This window comes from Lissotriton vulgaris, chromosome 1_1 (genome assembly GCF_964263255.1).
Source record: "Lissotriton vulgaris chromosome 1_1, aLisVul1.2, whole genome shotgun sequence".
Lineage (NCBI taxonomy): Eukaryota > Metazoa > Chordata > Amphibia > Caudata > Salamandridae > Lissotriton > Lissotriton vulgaris.
In genome coordinates this window covers 737,378,045-737,398,270 of record NC_141685.1, presented here as the reverse complement: position 1 = coordinate 737,398,270, position 20,226 = coordinate 737,378,045, and the positions used below count along the sequence as shown (strand labels likewise).

General features: G+C 49.9%; 1 protein-coding gene across 2 annotated transcripts in view; it reads right to left on the bottom strand.

Annotated features, from left to right (window-relative positions):
• CEP350 (centrosomal protein 350) overlaps nucleotides 1-20,226 on the bottom strand; it is a 1,459,870-nt gene that overhangs the window by 171,970 nt on the left and 1,267,674 nt on the right. For both annotated transcript variants that reach the window (XM_086955422.1, XM_086955428.1), the window contains 3 exons: nucleotides 19,200-19,338; nucleotides 18,560-18,720; nucleotides 17,161-17,297 (listed from right to left, as the gene is read on the bottom strand). In XM_086955422.1, the coding sequence (XP_086811548.1) occupies nucleotides 17,161-17,297; nucleotides 18,560-18,720; nucleotides 19,200-19,338 (437 nt within the window). The remainder of the gene's footprint in view (nucleotides 1-17,160; nucleotides 17,298-18,559; nucleotides 18,721-19,199; nucleotides 19,339-20,226) is intronic.

The following is a 20,226-nucleotide window of genomic DNA, read 5'->3' as shown; positions in this document are numbered from 1 at the left end:
GGCGTATACAAGACCACAACTCCAGTCGCGACGAAAAGCGTTGCCTAGCGAATGCCGCCTTGGAAATTCCAATGTACAGAATTGCTGACATTGTGCGTTCTCTTTGGTGGCGAATAGATCTAACCAATACTCTCCCCACTGTTGAAAGAGACCTTGCACCACCTCCGAGTGAAGACGCCATTCGTGATCCATCATGCACCTGCGGCTGAGTTCGTACGCCCTGGCATTCAGAGAACCTGCCAGGTTTTGAATCACCACAGAAATGCCCTGATGTTCCAGCCATGTCCAGAGACGGAGAGCCTCTTGACATAGGGTCCACGACCCCACCCCGCCCTGTTTCACATGGCGGTGGTGTTGTCCATGAACACCTGCACTACTCTTCCCCGGACACAAGAAAGGAATGACTTGAGTGCAAAGACGAATCGCACAAAGCTCCAAAAGGTTGATATGGAGCCTGGACTCCGCTGAAGACCAGAGGCGTCTCATCCCCGCCTCCCCATGTGGCCGCCCCATCCCAGAAGTGATGCATCAGTCACCACTGTGAACTCTGGTTGAGGAAGGGAGAGGGATTTGCAGTCGATCCCAATCCTGGTTCATGAGCCACCACTGCAGTTGTCGTGCAGTGCCCTCCGAGATCTGGACGCAATTGGTGAGGTTCCCCTGATGCTGTGCCCACTGGAACTTCAGGTCTCTCTGCAGAGCCCACATATGCCATCTGGCATGATCCACCAGCAGGATGCATAAGGCCATCAGGCACAGTAGCCGGAGGGTCATCCTGACTGAAGTCCGGGATAGAGGCTGAAAGATCGGAATCATAGCCTAAATATCCCGGACTCGCTGCTCGAGAGGATAGACCCGAAACTGTGTTGTGTCGTGAATCGCTCCCATGAAGAGGAGCTTCTGAGAGGGAGTCAGGTGTGACTGTTGATGGAGAACCCCAGCAAATGCAGGAGGTCGGCCGTAGTCTGGATGTGGGAGACGACTGCCTGGGGCGAGCCCGCCATCATCAGCCAGTTGTCGAGATAGGGGAAGACTGGAACCCTTGATCTGTGCAGATAAGCTGCGACCACCGCCATCACTTTCGTGAACACCCGAGGGGCGCTGGTAAGGCCAAAGGGGAGCACGGTAAACTGAAAGTGCTCGTGGCCTACCGGGAACCGCAGGTAACGCTGGTGGGCCGGCAGGACGGGGATGTGAAAATAGGCGTCCTGCAAGTGCAACGCTACCATCCACTCTCCAGGGTCGAAGGCATTCAGGACCTGAGCCATGGTCAACATTTTAAACGTCTCCTTCTGGAGGAAGCGGTAGAAGTTCCTGAGATCCAAGATAGGACGCAGGCCCTTGTCCTTCTTGGGCAGCAGAAAGTAGTGGGAATAGCAACCACGACCCACTTCTGGGGCAGGAACTCTTTCAATGGCTCCCTTGGCCAAGAGAGCCGTAACTTTCTTTTGGAAAAGGGCCAGAGGATCCCCCGACATTCGATGGTACGGAAGTGGCATGGTCGGGGCTAGTCTGCGAAGGAAAGGGAGTAGCCCCTTTGGACTATATGCAGAACCCACCTGTCCAACATGATGGTACGCCAGTGGGGGATATGATAGCAAATTCTGCCACTCATTTGGTGTATGATGGACCTGACAGCTCGGACTAGGAGTGTTTGGAGGCTGTTGCAGAGAGGGTGGTGGTGGACTGGTCCGTCCGCTGGTCCCCAGAACCACATCTATGGTTCCCACGTCCCCTGACGCGCTGGGGCTGAACCGCTTACGCCGGCCTGTGGCCCTGGAAGGGACGTGGTGGAGCACCCCTTCCGTAGCCACAAAAGGGGCAAACATCAGACAATGCAGGGCGTGTAGTGGAGAGGCCTGAGTCTCCTTGAAGTGCTCTAGCGCACTGTCTGCTTGGCCACGAACAGGCGATGGCCATCAAAAGGCATGTCCATCAGAGTGTTCTGGACATCCCCAGAAAAGCCAGTTGACCTCAGCCAGGCATAGCGCCGAAGTCCTACCCAGCGAGTCGGAGGTGTCCAGTCCACAGCTGATGGTAAACTTTGCTGGGTCTCTCCCCTCGGCAACTGCACGGGAGAGAACGGTCTGGGCCTCCTCTGGGGCAGCACTTGCGTCACCGTATCCCACACAGAGTGGGAATAACAGCCCAACAGACATGTGGTGTTTACCAACCGCAGTCCCAAGCTGGAGGAAGAAAACTTCTTCTTCCCAAGTTGGTCCAGCTTTTTGGATTCCCTATCAGGTGGAGTGTTAGGAAAGGCGCCTTTGGAGGTTGAAACTTGGACCACCAGTTCTTAGGGGTGGGGTGTTGGTAGAGGAAAGTGGGGTCACCCGGGGCCGGGCGGTGGGGTCAGGCAATCATCCTATCCACAGAAGTCCCTGAGTTGGGCCTGGGCCAGGGGCCCAAAAGGATGTCCGTTAGGGCTTCAATGATTGGCAGGAGGTGCTTCGAAGAGCTCGCTGCTGGTTGAAGAACCTCTGTAAGGAGGTTAGTCCTGACTGCCACCATAGGTAGCTCAAGGTGGAAAGCCTTGTCCGCCCTATGCAACACCACTTCATATGATGCTCCCTCCTCCATAGCCACGGTCGGAGACAAAAACATGCCTAGGTCTGGGGAGGTATCCAGACCACTGGCATCCCCCAGTAACTCTCTCCAGTCCGGTCATAATCTAACTGGTCTGTTAAAGGGTCACCAGACCCCTCCCAATCTTCCTCACCCTCATCTGGCTGCCAATCTAGCTGAAAATGGCCAGCTTGGAACACAGGGACAAAAGTACGCATCGGCACCGGATCCGTCATCGGTCGACGCTGGTCTGGCTCCGTGTCCACATCGGGCGGTAGACGCTGACTGGTGGTCCAGCCTACGTCGGCTGCGGATGTGGTGCCGGTGGAATAGGCGCCAGTGGAGGTGTAACGAGGTCGACCAGCGCCAATTCAGATCCAGGCCTGGATCCAAGGGGGCCAGGCGGTGCCGGGGCTGAAGCCGACGGCGTCGAAGGCCCAGGGCCCGTAGCCGGGTCCGCGGGCCCGAAGGAGCGCCGGCAGAGTCAGGCTGCCCAAAGATGGCGGGCATCGCTTCGTCAAATTGACAAAGCTGGGCAGTGGTCGCTCCCGTTACTGGGAAGGCCAGAGTCAACCCTGAAGGCTCCGCACACAGAGCTGCGGGCGGAGCACCATCAGCACCTTTCATTGCGTCGGCCTACGGACGAGGGGAAGTTGAAGAGTGACGATGCTTCCTCGACTTCTTTTTGCGCTTCAACTTACCTGACCCCTAGTGCGAAAACTTATAAGAGGAGTGATGATGTCTCTGCGATTGGTCCCTCGACCTCCCACGCCACCAGACATTGAGCAACGTGGAGCTGACTGCCTGGCCTCGAGGAGCTTTCGGGATCGCTCCCACAAAGAATTCGGGCCATGGTTCCGCAGTCAGAGCACGACTTGGGGTCCTGGTCACGCTCCAGGCAGTAGAGGCACATGGGGTGCGGATGCATGGCCGACATCAGTCGGTTACAGGAACCGCATACCTTGAAGCTGGGCATACATCGTGCACCAGGAGTCGATAGACTATAAAAATAGTCAGCAAAAAGAATTCGGCCAAAAAGTGACTGGAGGTACCAGTCTCTCCGGAGCTGCGCTTGCTAGCGCGGAAAAAGAAAGAAGTGATTTCAGCGCGCGAAGGCAGCGTCTATATAGCTACTGAGACGTCATCCTGGCGACCACGACGCCGATGCGGAGTCGACCGACGCCACCTTCCAACGCGCAGGGGTACTGCTGACAAAAACCGATGCAGATCCAGTCTGTCGCCTAGGGGTAATTCTAAGGTAAGGAATCTATAACTGTTTCTTTCACAGCAAAACTGGTTCATCATTAATCGATTGAACATTTATAGGAGGTTGTGGCCACACAATGTTTGACATGGCCTAAGATAGGTCGTTCCCTCCATTGCCAGAGGCACCTAGTGCCGGGGGCAGCTATCTTGGGGAATGAGTGAAAAAAGAAATGTTAAGGATACCTGGAGAGACACTTGACTCATGCAATAGAATACCCACATTTGGCACATTTACATACCCTCCACACTAGGCTAGCCATGTTTATAAATTCACACACATGGGCAGAATAGTTACCACAGAATATTTATGCAGAACTAACACCACTCTACCCTATTATACACAGTAGCTTGGGAGTAAAGCCCTGATCACCAAAGCAACATGGAGGTTTAACCCCAACACTTTTGCATGCCACATTTAGCAACACAAGCAGGGCAGTCATAAACGACTTTGTCCAAAATGAAGGACTAGTTGAAGACATTATAAGAGTGTGGGAAGTTTTTCAAGTTGTGGTAAGGAGAATGTGCATGACACAGTATGTGGGGCCAAATCAGTATTACATAGAGAAGTACAATCATGATCAATCCACGACACATCACGTAAAGACAATTTGCTAAATTGTAGAAAATAGTACTATTGAAATGATGAGGACAAGATGAGAAAATTACTAGGCTAACATCTTAGAACAGACACAGACAGAATTCTAGTACCAGCCCCGAAAGGACAGGATGACAATGATAAAATAGACCAGTCATAAATCAACAACATCTTTAAAGAATATTACAAAACAGCTAAATACAGCCAGACTCACCCAATTAGAACATGAAGTAGAAGATTTTCTGGAGAAAGCTCAGTTCCCCATCTAATACCTTAAGACAGGGATAGGATGGCTAAATACCTAACTGCAGATATTGAATTCATTAACTCATCGCTGAACACTGGTAACTCACCAGGCAAGGACTGATTTCCAGACAAATTGTTATCCCACATAGGACGACTTACCCCCAAATGATATGAACTATATGAAGCTTTTCCGACAGTAGGAGCCTATCTGAATCTATTAGGGTGGCCCTGCTAGTGGTCTTCCCTTAACCAGACTACAAAACACTAGACGTAAACTTATACCGTCTGCTTTCCATACCCACAATGGATAATAAATCTTGAGCAACATGTGTGTCCGACTGGATTTAGTGGGCATACCCAGGCGCTTGCCTCCAATATTGCCCCTTCAATCTGGGAAAGCCACTTTGGTGCTCTATACGGCACCTCTGAGTTTGATGTCTCGCCTGTTAGTATTCTTGAACCTCAGCAATTCCAAAGCGTCAACGGGGCTGAAGAGCGTGAATGGTTGACTGTAGTCCCTACATGCCTCGCCCCAGTTGAACCCTTCACCTTGATTGAGGTTGAGACAGCTATAGGTAAATTGCTCCCTAACAAGGCTCCAGGATTGGATAAATTGCCGGGGGATTTGCTTAGGGCACAACCTAAAATCTGGGCCCCCTACTTGGTCGTTCTATTTAATGGCATTTTGCAGGGAGACGACCTGCCGCTACTTGGCTAGGAGCAGAAATTGTCCCTATTTTAAAAAAGGGCTGCCCACTAACCCCCTCCAATTATAGACCCATCAGCTTAATTGATACATCACAAAAGCTGATGGGGAGGGTTATCCTTGACAGGATTCTCGGGTGGATCAATGAGAATGGGATCTTGTCTATACTCCAGGCAGGCTTTAGGTCCGGCACATCTACCTTAGATCAGATATTTTGCCTGCAGGTCCTCTATTGGAAAACAGCAAAGGTAGAGAGGGTGGCAGCCTCTACCTTGTGTTTGTGGACCTGGGGGCGGCATTTGATCTGGTTCCGTGTGAAAAATTGTGGAAGGTGCTAGCAGACCTGGGACTCCCGCCATATTTATTAGCCGTTCTATCTAGGCTCCACGTAAACAACTTTGCCCAGGTCAGGTGTGGTAGGCATGGCGAACTCACAGATCAATTTCCTGTCCAAAAAGGATTTCGCCAAGGGTGCGTGTTGGCACCCACTCTATTCAGCCTCTATATTAACGGCCTTGTGGAACATTTGAATGGTGTGGTAAACAATGATGCCCCTAAATTGGCTATGGGTAGAGTGCCCGCTCTGATGTTCGCAGACGACACTCTGTTGTTGTCTAGAACATCATCGGGCATTCAAAAAACACTTGATGGATTCGTGGAGTTTTGCGAGCTTCGGGGATTAGAAATCAATCTGGGAAAAACAAAGTTTACGATTTCTAACCCCCCTAAGCGGGTACACCCAAACCCGGTTTTACATGGTACCCCCCTTGAAAGGGTTAAAACATTCGTCTATCTGGGTGTTACTCTGACTGAGAATTTTGACTGGAACACGCAGATTGCTAAGTCCACACTTAAGTTATCTCAGCTTGCAGGGGGTATAAGCAAAGTTTTTAGGGAGTCAACTTTTAGGCCGGTGTCCCCAGCTCTGGAGATATATTGTCGCCAGGCTAGAACGGCAGCAATTTACGGGGCTGAACTTTGGGGGCACAAGCAGATAATGAACCTTAAAAAGGTAGAGCAGTCTTTTGTGAGAAACCTAGTTGGGTTACCGCCTAGTACGCCTTTGATCCCTCTTAGACTTAATCTTGGCATGGTCCCAATAGAGGAGATCATAAGTACAAGACCAATTATGTACTGGAAGAGGCTGTGGTCAGTCCCCGAACTGGCCGCTTACAGGGCGGAATTTTCTGAGATTTGGTCTCTTCTTATAGACAAAAAGATCCCTTGGCTTCAGCACATTCGTGCTGTTCGTACCCGGTTGGGTCTTTTGGAACTGTGGGAAACCCCTGAGACTTATTGCCTAGGGATATCAAAGAATGAACTCCTTTCTCATATACGTATGCAGAACGTTCAAACGCTATCGAGCTCTGCAACATTGGGTAGGTTGACATCTGAGTTCCTCCTAGTTAAATCAGAATCCAAAACTGAGGAATTCTTGGATTTAATTGAACCCCCACTTGCTCGAAAGCTATATCTCCAGCTAAGGCATGGCACTCTACCTATTAGGTCTTTTACATCTAAATGACTAAAACCTAATAATGAAGTATGCCCTGCATGTAGTTAAAAAAATGAGAATGTAAGTCATGAACTGTTTTTCTGCCCTGCCTATTCTGCAATAAGAAAATGTTGGCTGATTTCTATTTGTAAGAATTTGGGATTCTTGCATTTTACACAGGCCTGCAGAATACGGACCTATGATACCCATCCTCCCATTTTGTTTGCGGTTTCTCGTTATTTATTCAGTATGTGGCGTAGGAGGCAAACCTTTCTAACCTAATTGTTGTACTTATTGCTTTTATTTCTCCAATCCTGATAACTTTTTAGTTTAATTCTCTTTTAACATTTTATGACTATTTATTGTTTTATTGTTCGTGCTGATGTATTTTATGTGCACTTTTATGGTCATCTGACCGAAATAAAGTTATCAATGAATGAATGAATGAATGAATGAACATATCTTATACTATTTCACATACTAGTTCACTGGGGGAAACAAACAGATGGATATTATTGTTTCAACGGACATGGAGAACGCATTCAACACTATTGGTTGAAACGTTATTCTTGCCACCATGACTCGAATGCGATTCAGAAGTCAATTTTTAAAAAAGTCTCCACCTGTTATATAGCTCGCTAACAGCTAGGGAACAAACAGATAAGGCTATATCAGGGTCATATACCATGGAATGGGGCACTAGGCATCAATGCCCAAAGTCCCCACTTATCTTGACACTTGCAATGGAATTTTTAGCATAGCATGTACTAAGAAGACAGGAATCCAGGGAGTTAGACTCGAGACCTACAATTGAAATGAAAATCTCTCTGTCATACCCAGCTGTCAAATTGAAACCAAGACTCACTGCTTTGTGGGATCCTGAGGCCTTTCTGAGAGGGGGTGTTGGACTGCTTGGGCCAATTATTGGGTTGGCTCCTGCCTGGAGATCCCAAGTTAACCCTATTGCACATCACCTAGGATATATACTGTAACAGATATCAGGCAGCCCTCATACCGTTTGGGTTGGTGGTGGCTAAACGTGCCACTGCATGGAAAGACATACACCCCTGAGCTTGGAGACATGGAAGGCGAGTGCATAAGCCTGGAAACTTATGCTACGCAAAAATGCCCGTAGAAACACTACAAAATATGGACCCCGTGGGCCCAACGAACAAGTTACTTACCTTCGGTAACGATATATCTGTAAGAAACATTAGTTAGTGTTAGATTCCTTACCTTAGAATATCCCCAGGCGTCAGTCTGGATCCGGAAACTTTTGCGTAGCAGTACCCCTGCGCGTCGGTAGGCGTCGTCTGCAGGCGTCCCCTGCGGCTCCGCGTCCGTCGTCGGCGTCGTGCGCCGTGATGACGTCGCTGGAGTATATAGACGCCGCCTCCGCGCGCTGACGTCAGTTCTTTGCACACAGCTTTTCCGCGCCAGGAGACGCAGAGCCATGAGAGAACCAACACTGGTGCCATGTAAAACTAGGGCCCTGAAAGGGGATGACCTTAACCCTAGGTATCAGTTCGCAGAACGGGGAGGATGGGTGGGTTCGGTAAGGAATCTAACACTAACTAATGTTTCTTACAGATATATCGTTACCGAAGGTAAGTAACTTGTTCATCTGAAAGAAACACGTTAGTGTTAGATTCCTTACCTTAGAATACATACCCCAGCAATACCAACCCCGGTGGTGGGTCTGCGAACCAATACAAAACTACACCAGAAAGTCCTGGAGGACAGAACGGCCAAAGAAGCCATCCCTCCGGACTTGACTGTCCAGGCAGTAGTGCCTCGCAAAGGTGTGCAGCGAGGCCCACGTAGCCGCCTGGCAAATGTCCTGCAAGGGGACTCCCCGGCCCAGGGCAGTAGTAGCCGCCGTGGCCCGAGTGGAATGGGCCCTCAGCCCAACAGGAGGCTCCTTCCGAGCCAAAGAGTAGCACGCTTTGATGCAGAGGACGACCCATCGAGAGATGGTTCGTTTACAAACCGCCCGTCCCTTCTTCGCACCCACGTAGCCAACAAACAGTTGGTCATCCACCCGGAACTGGCGTGTGCGATCCATGTAAAATGAAAGCGCACGTTTTGGGTCCAGACGATGGAGCCGCTCTTCATCCTTTGAAGGATGCGGAGGCGGGAAGAAGGAAGGGAGGGTGATGGACTGCCCGATGTGAAAGGCCGAAACAACCTTGGGCAGGAAAGAAGGTCTAGTCCTCAGAACCACCTTGTCAGGATGAATGGACAGGAAAGGAGGTTGGACAGAAAGAGCCTGGAGCTCACTCACCCTCCTGGCAGAGGTGATGGCAACCAGGAAAGCCGTCTTTAAAGTCAGGAGACGGAGAGGGCAAGAGTGAAGGGGCTCAAAGGGAGCACACATCAGGAAAGTTAGAACCAGGTTCAAATCCCACTGAGGCATCACAAACGGAACAGGTGGAAACATGTGAGTGATGCCTTTCAAGAATCGAGTTACAATCGGGGATTTGAACAAAGAAGGCTGATCAGGAAGCCTCAAAAAGGCTGAAAGGGCAGAAAGGTAGCCCTTGATAGTGCCCAGAGCAGAGCCCTGCTGGGCAAGAGAAAGAAGAAACAGAAGAACCTCCGAAAGAGGGGCAGAAAGAGGGTCCACAGCCTTTGCTGTGCACCATGCCACAAATCTGTTCCACCGACAGGCGTATACCGACTTTGTGGAGGGACGCCTGGCTGCCAGAATTACATCACAGACTTCAGGAGGCAAGTCAAATGGCCTCAACTGCCGCCGCTCAATCTCCAAGCATGGAGGTGGAGACTGGACAGGTTCGGGTGGAGGACCGTCCCCTGCTGCTGCGACAGAAGGTCCTCCTGAAGGGGCAGGCGGATCGGGGGACCGACTGACATGCTGAGTAGCTCGGGATACCAGTACCTTCGAGCCCAGTCCGGAGCCACAAGGATAACTTGGGCCCGGTCGCGCCTGATCTTCTTCAGCACTCTGGGCAGAAGTGGTATAGGCGGAAAGGCGTATAACAGACCGCAACTCCACTCGCGCCGAAAGGCGTCGCCGTGCGAGTGCCGTCTTGGAAACTCCAACGCGCAGAACTGATGACATTGCGCGTTCTCTTCTGTGGCGAATAGATCTAACCAAGGCTCTCCCCATTGCAGAAAGATGCCTTGCGCCACGTCCGAGTTCAGACGCCATTCGTGATCCATCGAGCACCGACGGCTGAGTTCGTCCGCCCTGGCGTTCAGAGAACCTGCCAGGTGTTGAACCGTCAGAGTCACGCCCTGACGTTCCAGCCATTGCCAGAGGCGCAGAGCCTCCTGGCAAAGGGTCCACGACCCCACTCCGCCCTGTTTGTTGCAGTACCACATGGCGGTGGTGTTGTCGGTGAACACCTGCACTACACTCCCGTTGACAAAGGGGAGGAATGCCTTCAGTGCCAGACGAATCGCCCGCAGCTCCAACAGATTGATATGGAGCCGGGACTCCGCCGGAGACCAGATGCCTCTGATCTCTGCCTCTCCCAAGTGGCCACCCCAGCCCTGGAGGGACGCGTCCGTCACGACAACGTGCTCCGGTTGGGGAAGGGAGAGGGACTTGCCCCTGACCCAATCGCGGTCCGTAAGCCACCACTGCAGTTGTCTCGCAGTGCCCTCCGAGATCAAGACGTGGTCGGACAAGTTGCCCTGATGCTGGGCCCACTGAAACTTCAGGTCCCACTGCAGAGCCCGCATCCGCCACCTGGCGTGATGCACCAGAAGGATGCAGGAAGCCATCAGTCCCAGCAGCCGCAGCGTCAACCTGACCGAGACTCGGGATAGCGGCTGAAAGATGGGAATCAAAGCCTGAATATCCCGAACCCGCTGTTCCGGAGGATAAACCCGAAACTGCGCCGAGTCCAGAACCGCTCCGATGAAAAGGAGCTTTTGAGAGGGACACAGGTGATTTCGGCACGTTGATGGAGAACACCAGGTCGTGCAAGAGGTCTGCCGTCATCTGAAGGTGGTGGACGACTGTCTGGGGCGAGCCCGCCTTCAACAACCAGTCGTCTAGGTAGGGGAAGACTGAAACCCCTAACCTGCGCAGATGGGCTGCGACCACCGCCATCACCTTTGTGAACACCCGTGGGGCGCTGGTAAGGCCGAAGGGGAGCACGATAAACTGAAAGTGCTCCTGGCCTACCGTGAACCGCAGGTAACGCCGGTGGGCCGGCAGGACGGGGATGTGAAAATAGGCGTCCTGCAAGTCCAACGCTACCATCCAGTCTTGCGGGTCTAGAGCAGCCAAGACCTGAGCTAACGTCAACATCTTGAACTTCTCCTTCCGGAGGAAGCCGTTGACGTTCCTTAGATCCAAGATAGGACGTAGGCCCCCCCTTGTCCTTCTTGGGCACCAGAAAGTAGTGGGAATAACAACCACGCCCTACTTCTGGCCCAGGAACGCGCTCGATGGCCCCCTTGGCCAAGAGGGCCGTAACTTCCTCCTGCAGAAGTGTCAAGTGGTCCCCCGACACACGGTGGTTCTGCGGTGGCATGGCTGGAGGAGAGGTCTCGAAGGGGAGGGAGTAGCCCCTTCGGACAATTTGCAGCACCCACCTGTCCGAAGTGATCGTGCGCCAGTGAGCGTGGTGATGGCGAACCCTGCCACCCACTGGCGTCACATGGGGCCGAAAGCACGGACTAGGAGGATTTTGGGGTAGATGCTGCGGGGGAAGGTGTGGTCTGACCCCGCCGTTGTCCCCGACCGCCACCACGGCGGTTTCCACGGCCGCCACCGCGTTGGAAGGATTGTTGCGGCGCGTGGCTGGCAGCACGTGTGGGGGCGCCACTTCCTTGGCCACGAAAGGGACGAAACGAACCCGGTTGCTGACGCTGGGTCGAGAGACCCAAGGACTTGGCCGTGACCCTGGAGTCCTTGAAGCGTTCCAGCGCGTGGTCCGCTTTGTCACCGAACAGGTGACAGCCATCAAACGGCATGTCCATCAGGGTATTCTGGACATCAGCCGAAAAATTGGCGGATCTCAGCCAGGCGTGACGACGAATCGCCACCGTCGTAGACATAGCTCTGCCCAGCGAGTCGGTCGTATCAAGACCACACCGAATTGAATATTTCGCTGCATCTCGGCCCTCAGCCACAGCCTGACCGAGCTTTGCCCGCACCTCCATGGGGCATTCTGGCAGCAGCTCCGCGACCGTATCCCACACAGAGTGGGTGTAGCGGCCCAAGAGGCAGGCGGTGTTGCAAGACCGCAGGCCCAAACTAATGGACGAGAAGACCTTTTTGCCAAACTGGTCATACCTCTTGGATTCCCGGTCGGGCGGGGCCGACGGGAATGCGGACTGGGAGGTCGAGGCCTGGATCACCAGACTCTCAGGAGTGGGGTGGGTAGACAGGTACTTGGGGTCGTCCGGACAAGGACGGTGGCGCCTGGCCACGTTCCGATCAACAGGCGCACCTGAAGCGGGCCTGGACCACGTGCCCAACAGAACGTCAGACAAGGCTTCATTAAACGGCAGCAGAGGCTCCAGTGGGCATGACTGCGGTTTGAAGACCTCGGTGAGGATGTTAGGCCTCACGGCCGCGACGGGGAGCTCAAGGTTTAAGGCCTTGGCAGCCCTCATCAGCACCACAGAATAGGCAGCTCCCTCCACCGATGCCACGGAAGGAGGAGAGATCAGACCAGGGTTAGGGGAGTCGTCCAAACCACTGGCATCCCCCAAGTCACCTGTCCAGTCCGGGTCATACTGGCACTCGCGAGCCAGAGGGTCCTCGGACCCCTCCCAACCTTCACCGTACTCCTCATCCTCTCCGTATTCGGAGTCAATGATGAAGACCGGCTCCTCGGGGTTCATGGGCCCCATCGGCGCCGGGACCGGCGTCGAGCGACGCCCGTCCGGCGCCGCGTCCGGCGTCTGAGAAGGTAAGGGGACGGCGCCGCCCGGAGCCGGCGTCGGAACCCCACCGCCGGCCGGAACCGGCAGCGGAGAACCGGCGCCGCGCGGGGGCGGCGTCGGGGGTAACCCCGATGGCAACGGCGCCGGGGAGGCCGGAAGACCAGCCGGCGCCGGCGCCGATCCCGAAGGCCCCTGCGGCGCCGGGGTCGGAGCCGTCGGCGGCGCCGGGGCCGGAGCACCCGACGGCGCCGAGGCAGGGACACCCGCACCGCCAGGGCCCCCAGACGGTAGCACTGGGCCCGAAGGCGCCGTAGGCCCCGTCGGAGAAGCGAGCGCCCTCATGGCCATGAGGAACGCCTCGATCTCCTCAGGCGTCGCACCATGCCCAGGGACCGGAGGGTATGAGGCAGGCCGCGCCGGCGACTCTCGCGGAGCCGCGGGGTTGGGGTCACCCGAGCCCCCGGCCGCATCGCGCGAGCGTCGGGGGGAGTCGGGGGTACGATGACGACGCCCCGACTTCTTGTGCTTCTTACCTGACGAGGATGACGAGTGGTGTCGACTTCCGGAGCGCCCGGCGCGGCTCCGCGACCGCTCCCTCGAACGCTCTCTCGACCTCCGGCCGGACCGGGACCGCTCCCGGTCCCGACGTGGGGCCGACACCCGGAGCTCCAGTAGCTTGCGGGACCGCTCCCGCCTAGCCTTGTTGGTAAGGGCCCGGCAGTCGACGCAGGAGTCCACGTCGTGGTCGGGGCCCAGACACCGGAGGCAGAGACGGTGATGGTCTGTGACCGACATCGTGCGCTCACAGCCATCGCAATTCTTAAATCCTGGCATCCTATCAGGCACAATAGTGAAAAAAAGACAATCGAAAAACTTGGTCAAAGACCGGAGTACTGCTCTTCAGATCTGCGTCCACTGGCGCGGAAAAAAGAAGAACTGACGTCAGCGCGCGGAGGCGGCGTCTATATACTCCAGCGACGTCATCACGGCGCACGACGCCGACGACGGACGCGGAGCCGCAGGGGACGCCTGCAGACGACGCCTACCGACGCGCAGGGGTACTGCTACGCAAAAGTTTCCGGATCCAGACTGACGCCTGGGGATATTCTAAGGTAAGGAATCTAACACTAACGTGTTTCTTTCAGATACAGATGAATCCTCCTGGCATGGCAAGAGTCTAGACCCTTCTCTCCATTGATGAAGTTAAGTCATTTGGGGACAGGTAGACGCCATATGCTGTAGGAGGATGAGAACCAGGGTCATTGTTGCTCAATAGTCTACGTGTATTGTGATCGCTTGGGGATGGGAGGGGTGAAGGGGGATTTCAATGGTAAACTTGTATATAAAATGGTGAATTACACAGTTTATGTTGATGCCTGTGATGTATCTAAAAAAATGTGTTACAAAAAAACCCTCCAATTGCTTATAAGTTTCAACAAGGTCTGGGATAATGTATGAATAGATGCAAATCCCGTCGATTTCGACAGGTGGTCCCAACGAAAAGAAAAGTCACCAGAGGAAGAAGGAGGTATCAGCTAGGTTCAAGACATTTTAATCATTTAGGTGCCACAATACATAGAACCTTAAAATATGTCCTGGATAGTAACTATGAGTGACCATTAGTTGCACTACTTTCTAGTCCCAATTACCAATATCAGTAACTGACTGTGCAACACTAACCAAAATGATTTATTTATAAAATGTTATATAGCGCAGACTTGACCATAGTAGGGTATCAGAGCGCTTTACAATTGGTTAGGCAAGAACAAAACATGACAAACAAGCAACACAAATGCTGTAAATACCTGTTGCAAATCGGAATTGATGATGCTGCAAAGGCTATTGTATTATTTTGCTAATATCCCTGAGACTCCACCCCCAAAGATCATTAAGGAAAATAATTTCCTATTAACTAACATGATGGGCAAGGGAAGGAGGATGGTTTCACTGGAGCAACTGATGCTCCTGATGTCTTAAGGAGGAGTGGGCATACCCGATTGAGATTTTTATTAATCAGTAGCACAATTATAAAAGTTAGCCAACGGATGGCAGACCAAAAACTGCCAGAAGCTGCATTTCTATAAAGAGCACTGATGATCACCCCGCTTGCTAAGGCAATCTGGCAGGCACATGGTGCGAAAAAAGAAGCCACTAAAGTTAGATGGTGTTGCATGACATTGCTGGTCTAGGTGTAGTTGAAAAATGTACCAAATCCAACATGCACGCCTAAGTTCCCTATAAGAAATGTGGGAGGTTGCGAGATATTGAGAAGGCAAGATTGGTTAGAGGAAGGCACCACTCAACCTCGAGATCAACATGAAGCAGAAAAGATGTTGTTGTTCAGGGAACCTTGGGTGGGAGGGAGGAGATGGGGTGGCAGGGAAAAATAGACAGCCTAACCAAGAAGGGGGGGCAAAGAGTCAGAGAGGAGATAGTTCTCACTACCAGCAGTGGGGAGAAAAGAGGGTGAAGAGGCAGTATAACCAAGAAGGGTGAGGGCTATCAGTCAGAAAAGCGTGAAGTTCAGAGAGGAGACAGTTCCCCGCCAGTAGCGTCAGATAGGGAGGCTACAGGATTTAAGGAGAACAGCCTGGTCCCGAAAAGCTGTAAAGTACTCAAAATGACTCTTTTACCGAAATTTGCTAATAGAATATCAAACAGTTATACATCGCATATCTTATGGCCCTTCTTGTTCTCTGTCGCCAATATGGAGAGGATTGGGTGGCTGAGTATCAGAATCCACAAGGAGGTCTTGTGAATATGAAAAGTAGCTTGGGCAGATAGGAGTGCTAGTGGTTGCACCCTTTTGTACAGAAGACAACAGTTATTTTGCATCCTTAAGTTCCCAAGATTAGTAGCATTTAATGTTAGTCACCACTGCCAGCATGGACAAAACTAATCCAGTGCCTGGGCCCCACCCTGCACAAAGTCCCTCCTAATTGGGTTTAGTGTCCCATCTCCACTTCTGTACAGTGCAAGACGTGTATGGAAACAACTTTATGGGACTGCCCTAAAGAAGTATGTTACCATTCTTTCTCACTGCATGAATGAGACGATCCTTCAAGGTTTCCATTCACGCAAGAACAAGTTACTTACCTTTGGTGATGCCTTTTCAAGCAGAAACTCTATCTAACCACAGATTCCTCACCTTGTGAATTTCCCCAGGTGCCAGACTGGATCTGGAAACTTTCATAGCAAATCCCTTGCACATCAACAGGTGGCACTGCATGTCTCACAAACAGATGTCAGTGACTGACACCCACAACATCAGTTAATAGAGCTTCGGCTTCAAACACAACTCTGCATCATGTCTGTAGTGCTGAAAGATGAAAAAGAGGGCCTACTTTCAATGAGTCTCTGGTTGACTAAAGGAATTATGGCTTTCCTCCTTGCATCACTTACCTCTGCCTGCATTATATTGATGTTTGTGTGTCCTTTGCTGTTCCCTCTAATCAGGTCTCTTTGCTTGATCAACTTCACTGTTTCCTGTATAGTATTAAATTTTATGTTCAGCTACAAGGTGTTTGTGTTTTAATCTATTATTTGCAGCAGTACTCGCTTCTCCTAATATAGTGGTCAATAATCACCCATCTCATAGGAGGCAGCTGCTTGTGGCTCACATCTACCTCTGCTTTCCTATCCCTTAAGAGCAGGTGGTGACAGGCCCTCCCTTTTCAAGTCCTTCACTCTCTCTAGGGATCACCTTTGCAATCTGCTCCCACTGCAAGATGTTGCCTCTTCCTTAGTCCTCTCCAGTACCTATTGGTTGTTTACTGAGACCTCAGGAAAGCAACAGACCTACTGCTCTCATCAGACTCCAGGCCTCTTATGAAGTTTACTTTGAGCCGGGGCTACTCTGTAACATATCTCTTGTGCCATGCTATGTTCAGCTGTTCCTCCAGGTACCAACCACCTGCCACGCCTGAGTGGCGTCGCATTTCAGTTAAATGCACACCACAGTTGGGGCAGCAGCAGCTTCCCCAAGTACTTACTCTTCATATATCAGGCCACTGGCTGTCTAAATTTCCGGAGAGGCACTTTTTAGGGTCCCCACAACCACCTCAGAAGTTCATCAGGGTATGGGACTACCAGAGCCCTTGTGCTGCCCAAGCACTTTCTTGGCCACACCCTAGTCATATCTAGCATTTTTATAATTCCAAGTGCAAACTATAAATGTTTGGTCGATGCTTATATACATAGGAGTTAGGACCGGAACATGGCAATCGTTGAGAATGTAGAGTGCTTTGCACTTGAATATGCTTTCAGTTTGGAGACTCAGGAAGGCAAAAATGCTGGAATGAAGTTGCCTCTGGAAGCTATGGGGAAATACCATGAAATCAAGGTTGACACAGAAAATCATATGGTCCAAATAGCCCCTTGTGTAAAGGCTGCGTTGGAGAGAGTTAAAGCAAAAAGTACCTGTGTAGTGGAGGAGCTTTGAGCTTGGGTTTCTCTGTCGTAGAAGAAGGTGTTTTTATCTGAGGCTTTGCTGAAGGGATAGCCTCCAGGTCTTGGCTCAGCTCTGCTTCAGTCCTCTTGATGAACTCATCATATGTCTTAACGGAAGATATAAAATTCATTACCTTTTGGATAAACTTTCATCAATTGTAGTAATACATAATACCATAAATACCGATCATGTTTCCAAGAGAAATCAACAGAGGCCCCATTCATCACTGGTTAGCATCAAGGCAATAAATACATGTTTCCCGACTGATCAGTAATGAAACATTTCCAATATAATCTTCACCTGATCAACACAATGACATGTCATAATTTAGGGGTTAATAATACTGTGGGCTCTCTACCTATTCTGTATCTGGCTAATCAATGATGACAAGCTTTAGCACACTTTCAGACTAGTCTGCTACAAAGATGGACAATTTCTCAGACGCGAGGCTCCAAAGCATAATGTCGACAGATGTAGATTACTCTTGTCAATAAAAATACTATCTAATATAGGGGGAGTCCACAGACAGCCAAGGAGGGCTTGAAATTAAACAGATTTTAAGGATATCACCCTACATAAAAGTACATGTAATGTATCTAAATGCAACTTATTTAAATAGTTGGTAATTAATCCACAAAATCTGGGTTTCTAGACCTACGATTGTTGCCTTTTACCAGCTAGTCTTTTTTTATGAACATATCTTATGAGAAGTCTAAGCTTGGCCTAGATTGGTATCCCAATATCTTTTGGTTGGACATTCATGTTTTACAATGCCATTAAACTGTGATTTCTAAAGCTGTTCAGAGATACTATGAGGTTGCTTAATGCTGGACCATGTCAAAACATGCTTTTCAGATCAAACCAGAACTGTTCTGTCCATTCTGGGGCAAGAATATGGTGTGGCTCCCCCGAAAATGTTAAGAATCAAGTCAATATCATGTTCATGACGCATTATCAAAAGACAGCTGCAGGTCTGTACATAGCGCAAAAGGGACATGTACTGGCATGACTATTATGCAGAGTTTAGTACCCGTCTTTACCGCAACTTCGCACCACACTCTACTACTGCTATTCGCTTACCAGCCAAGACCACACAATTAAGACGGTGTTAGGAAAGGAGACACAAATCAATAACATCGATGTGTTAGTGGCATTTCAAAAGAGTTATTCAACTGTTGGATTAGAGACTCTATGAGGTAGTTATGGACCTTAACTGTCCGCTTTAGAGATTTCAAAACATGCCCTTTAACAGAGTAACTTCCTCAGAGTCCCATGTTTCCTCTCATCTCTAACTGTTTAAAAACAGGCTGGCCTGAAACCCCCTGCACCTTTTTAGGATGCTTCTCCACACACACCCTATTGTCTCACCTCCAACTGTTTAATGAGGCTGGCTTCTTGGGCTTTAAGTCTCTCCTTCTGACGTTTTTTCTGTTCTTTTCTAAGCTGGTCCACAACAGATTTACGCTTCCTCAGCTCATCTTTCAGGGCCCGGATCCGACTCTCAATGTCACTCTGATCAGAAGTGGTCTCTGGAGTGTCAAAAAAGAGATTGTATTAGAAGAAAAGGGCTTTATGTTGAGGAGCACTAGCAACATAAAATCCAGTTGGCGTGGAACAAAATGTTTGCTGATCAAATGGCCATACCACATGGTGTTATATAAGAGTGCCAATTCTATAGCAATGTACAAACCTCAAAGGCAATCCACTGAAAAGAAGCTCTGGAGCATGTAGCATTAAAGCGACAATACAGTGAGGGTAAGGGTGAAGTTAGTACATTTTACATAAAAGACACAGACTTTATGGAGCAGCTGTGGTAAGATATTCAGGCTGGACTCCCACTGTACTTTATGTGATAATGGGTTATGGTTAAAACTGACTAACATAAGGAATATTCAAAATTACTGTTTATACAGTGACTTGGACATAATGCTAACAATGACAAACTGGGGGGACAGTATATGACGGAGCAGAGAAGAACAGTATATAATGGAAGAGGGAGAGTACTAACCTGACGGCGTCATGGATAAAGAATCCTCAGACCAGCTGTGAGACAATTGCTGTGTTCGGGTTCCAAGCTGCCCCTTGTTACTTTCTCTGCTTGAAACAACCTTGAGGCTGGCACTGCTGCTGCGACTTTTAAGAGGAGACTGCAAAGTATGGGAAGAGATTAAATTGAGAACACTACTAAGCAAAAGGTCATGTTTAAGGTAACAAAGCCCTTCATACTCCTAATCCCAACTATTTAGATACCAACCATTTAAAAGTAGAGATCTCTGCTGCAACCCCTCAATTTCCAGTTTCAAACGGGAACTTAAATACCCACTGCTCAACAAATTCTTTAACATGCCCCTAAACTGAGCTACGTTCCCAAAGCTCACATCCTATCTAACTAGACCAGTAGACCAGTTGCGTTGGTCGATTGATTGTTTCAGATGTCATTCACCCCTTTAATTTATGCTATTCTAATGTTGGCATACTGTAACTACCTTGACTGTATAACCATTTTCTTAGTCTGTGTATATATATATATATATATATATATATATATATATATATATATATATATATATATATATATATATATATATATATATATGTACTTCAATCATATGATCTTGCATTATATGTAAAGCACTATGATACCTTCAGGTTTAGCTAGCTCTATTTGAAAACTATAAATAAATAAGTTAACAACCATAGCTGTTTGTGACTCCATAACCATTACCATAATAACGTTGCTCTAAATTTTTTTTATTTAATAGCTTGTCCAGAAACAGAGGTCATCCAAAAGAATACTGATACTCACAAACACTTGTAAAAGTCCAGTTTTGATGAATATGTACTATGGCAACAATTGTACATACAAAGTGCTCCAGATCTCGCTCCTCATATAAAGAATAAATATGTCCATATATGTACACTAGCATTGTCTGCATACCATAATGCCCATATCTTTTTGTCACACGGTCTTTGTACAAGATTAAACTGTAAATATCCCTATATATTTGGTGGGAAAGCAATGTAGCTTTGCTGAA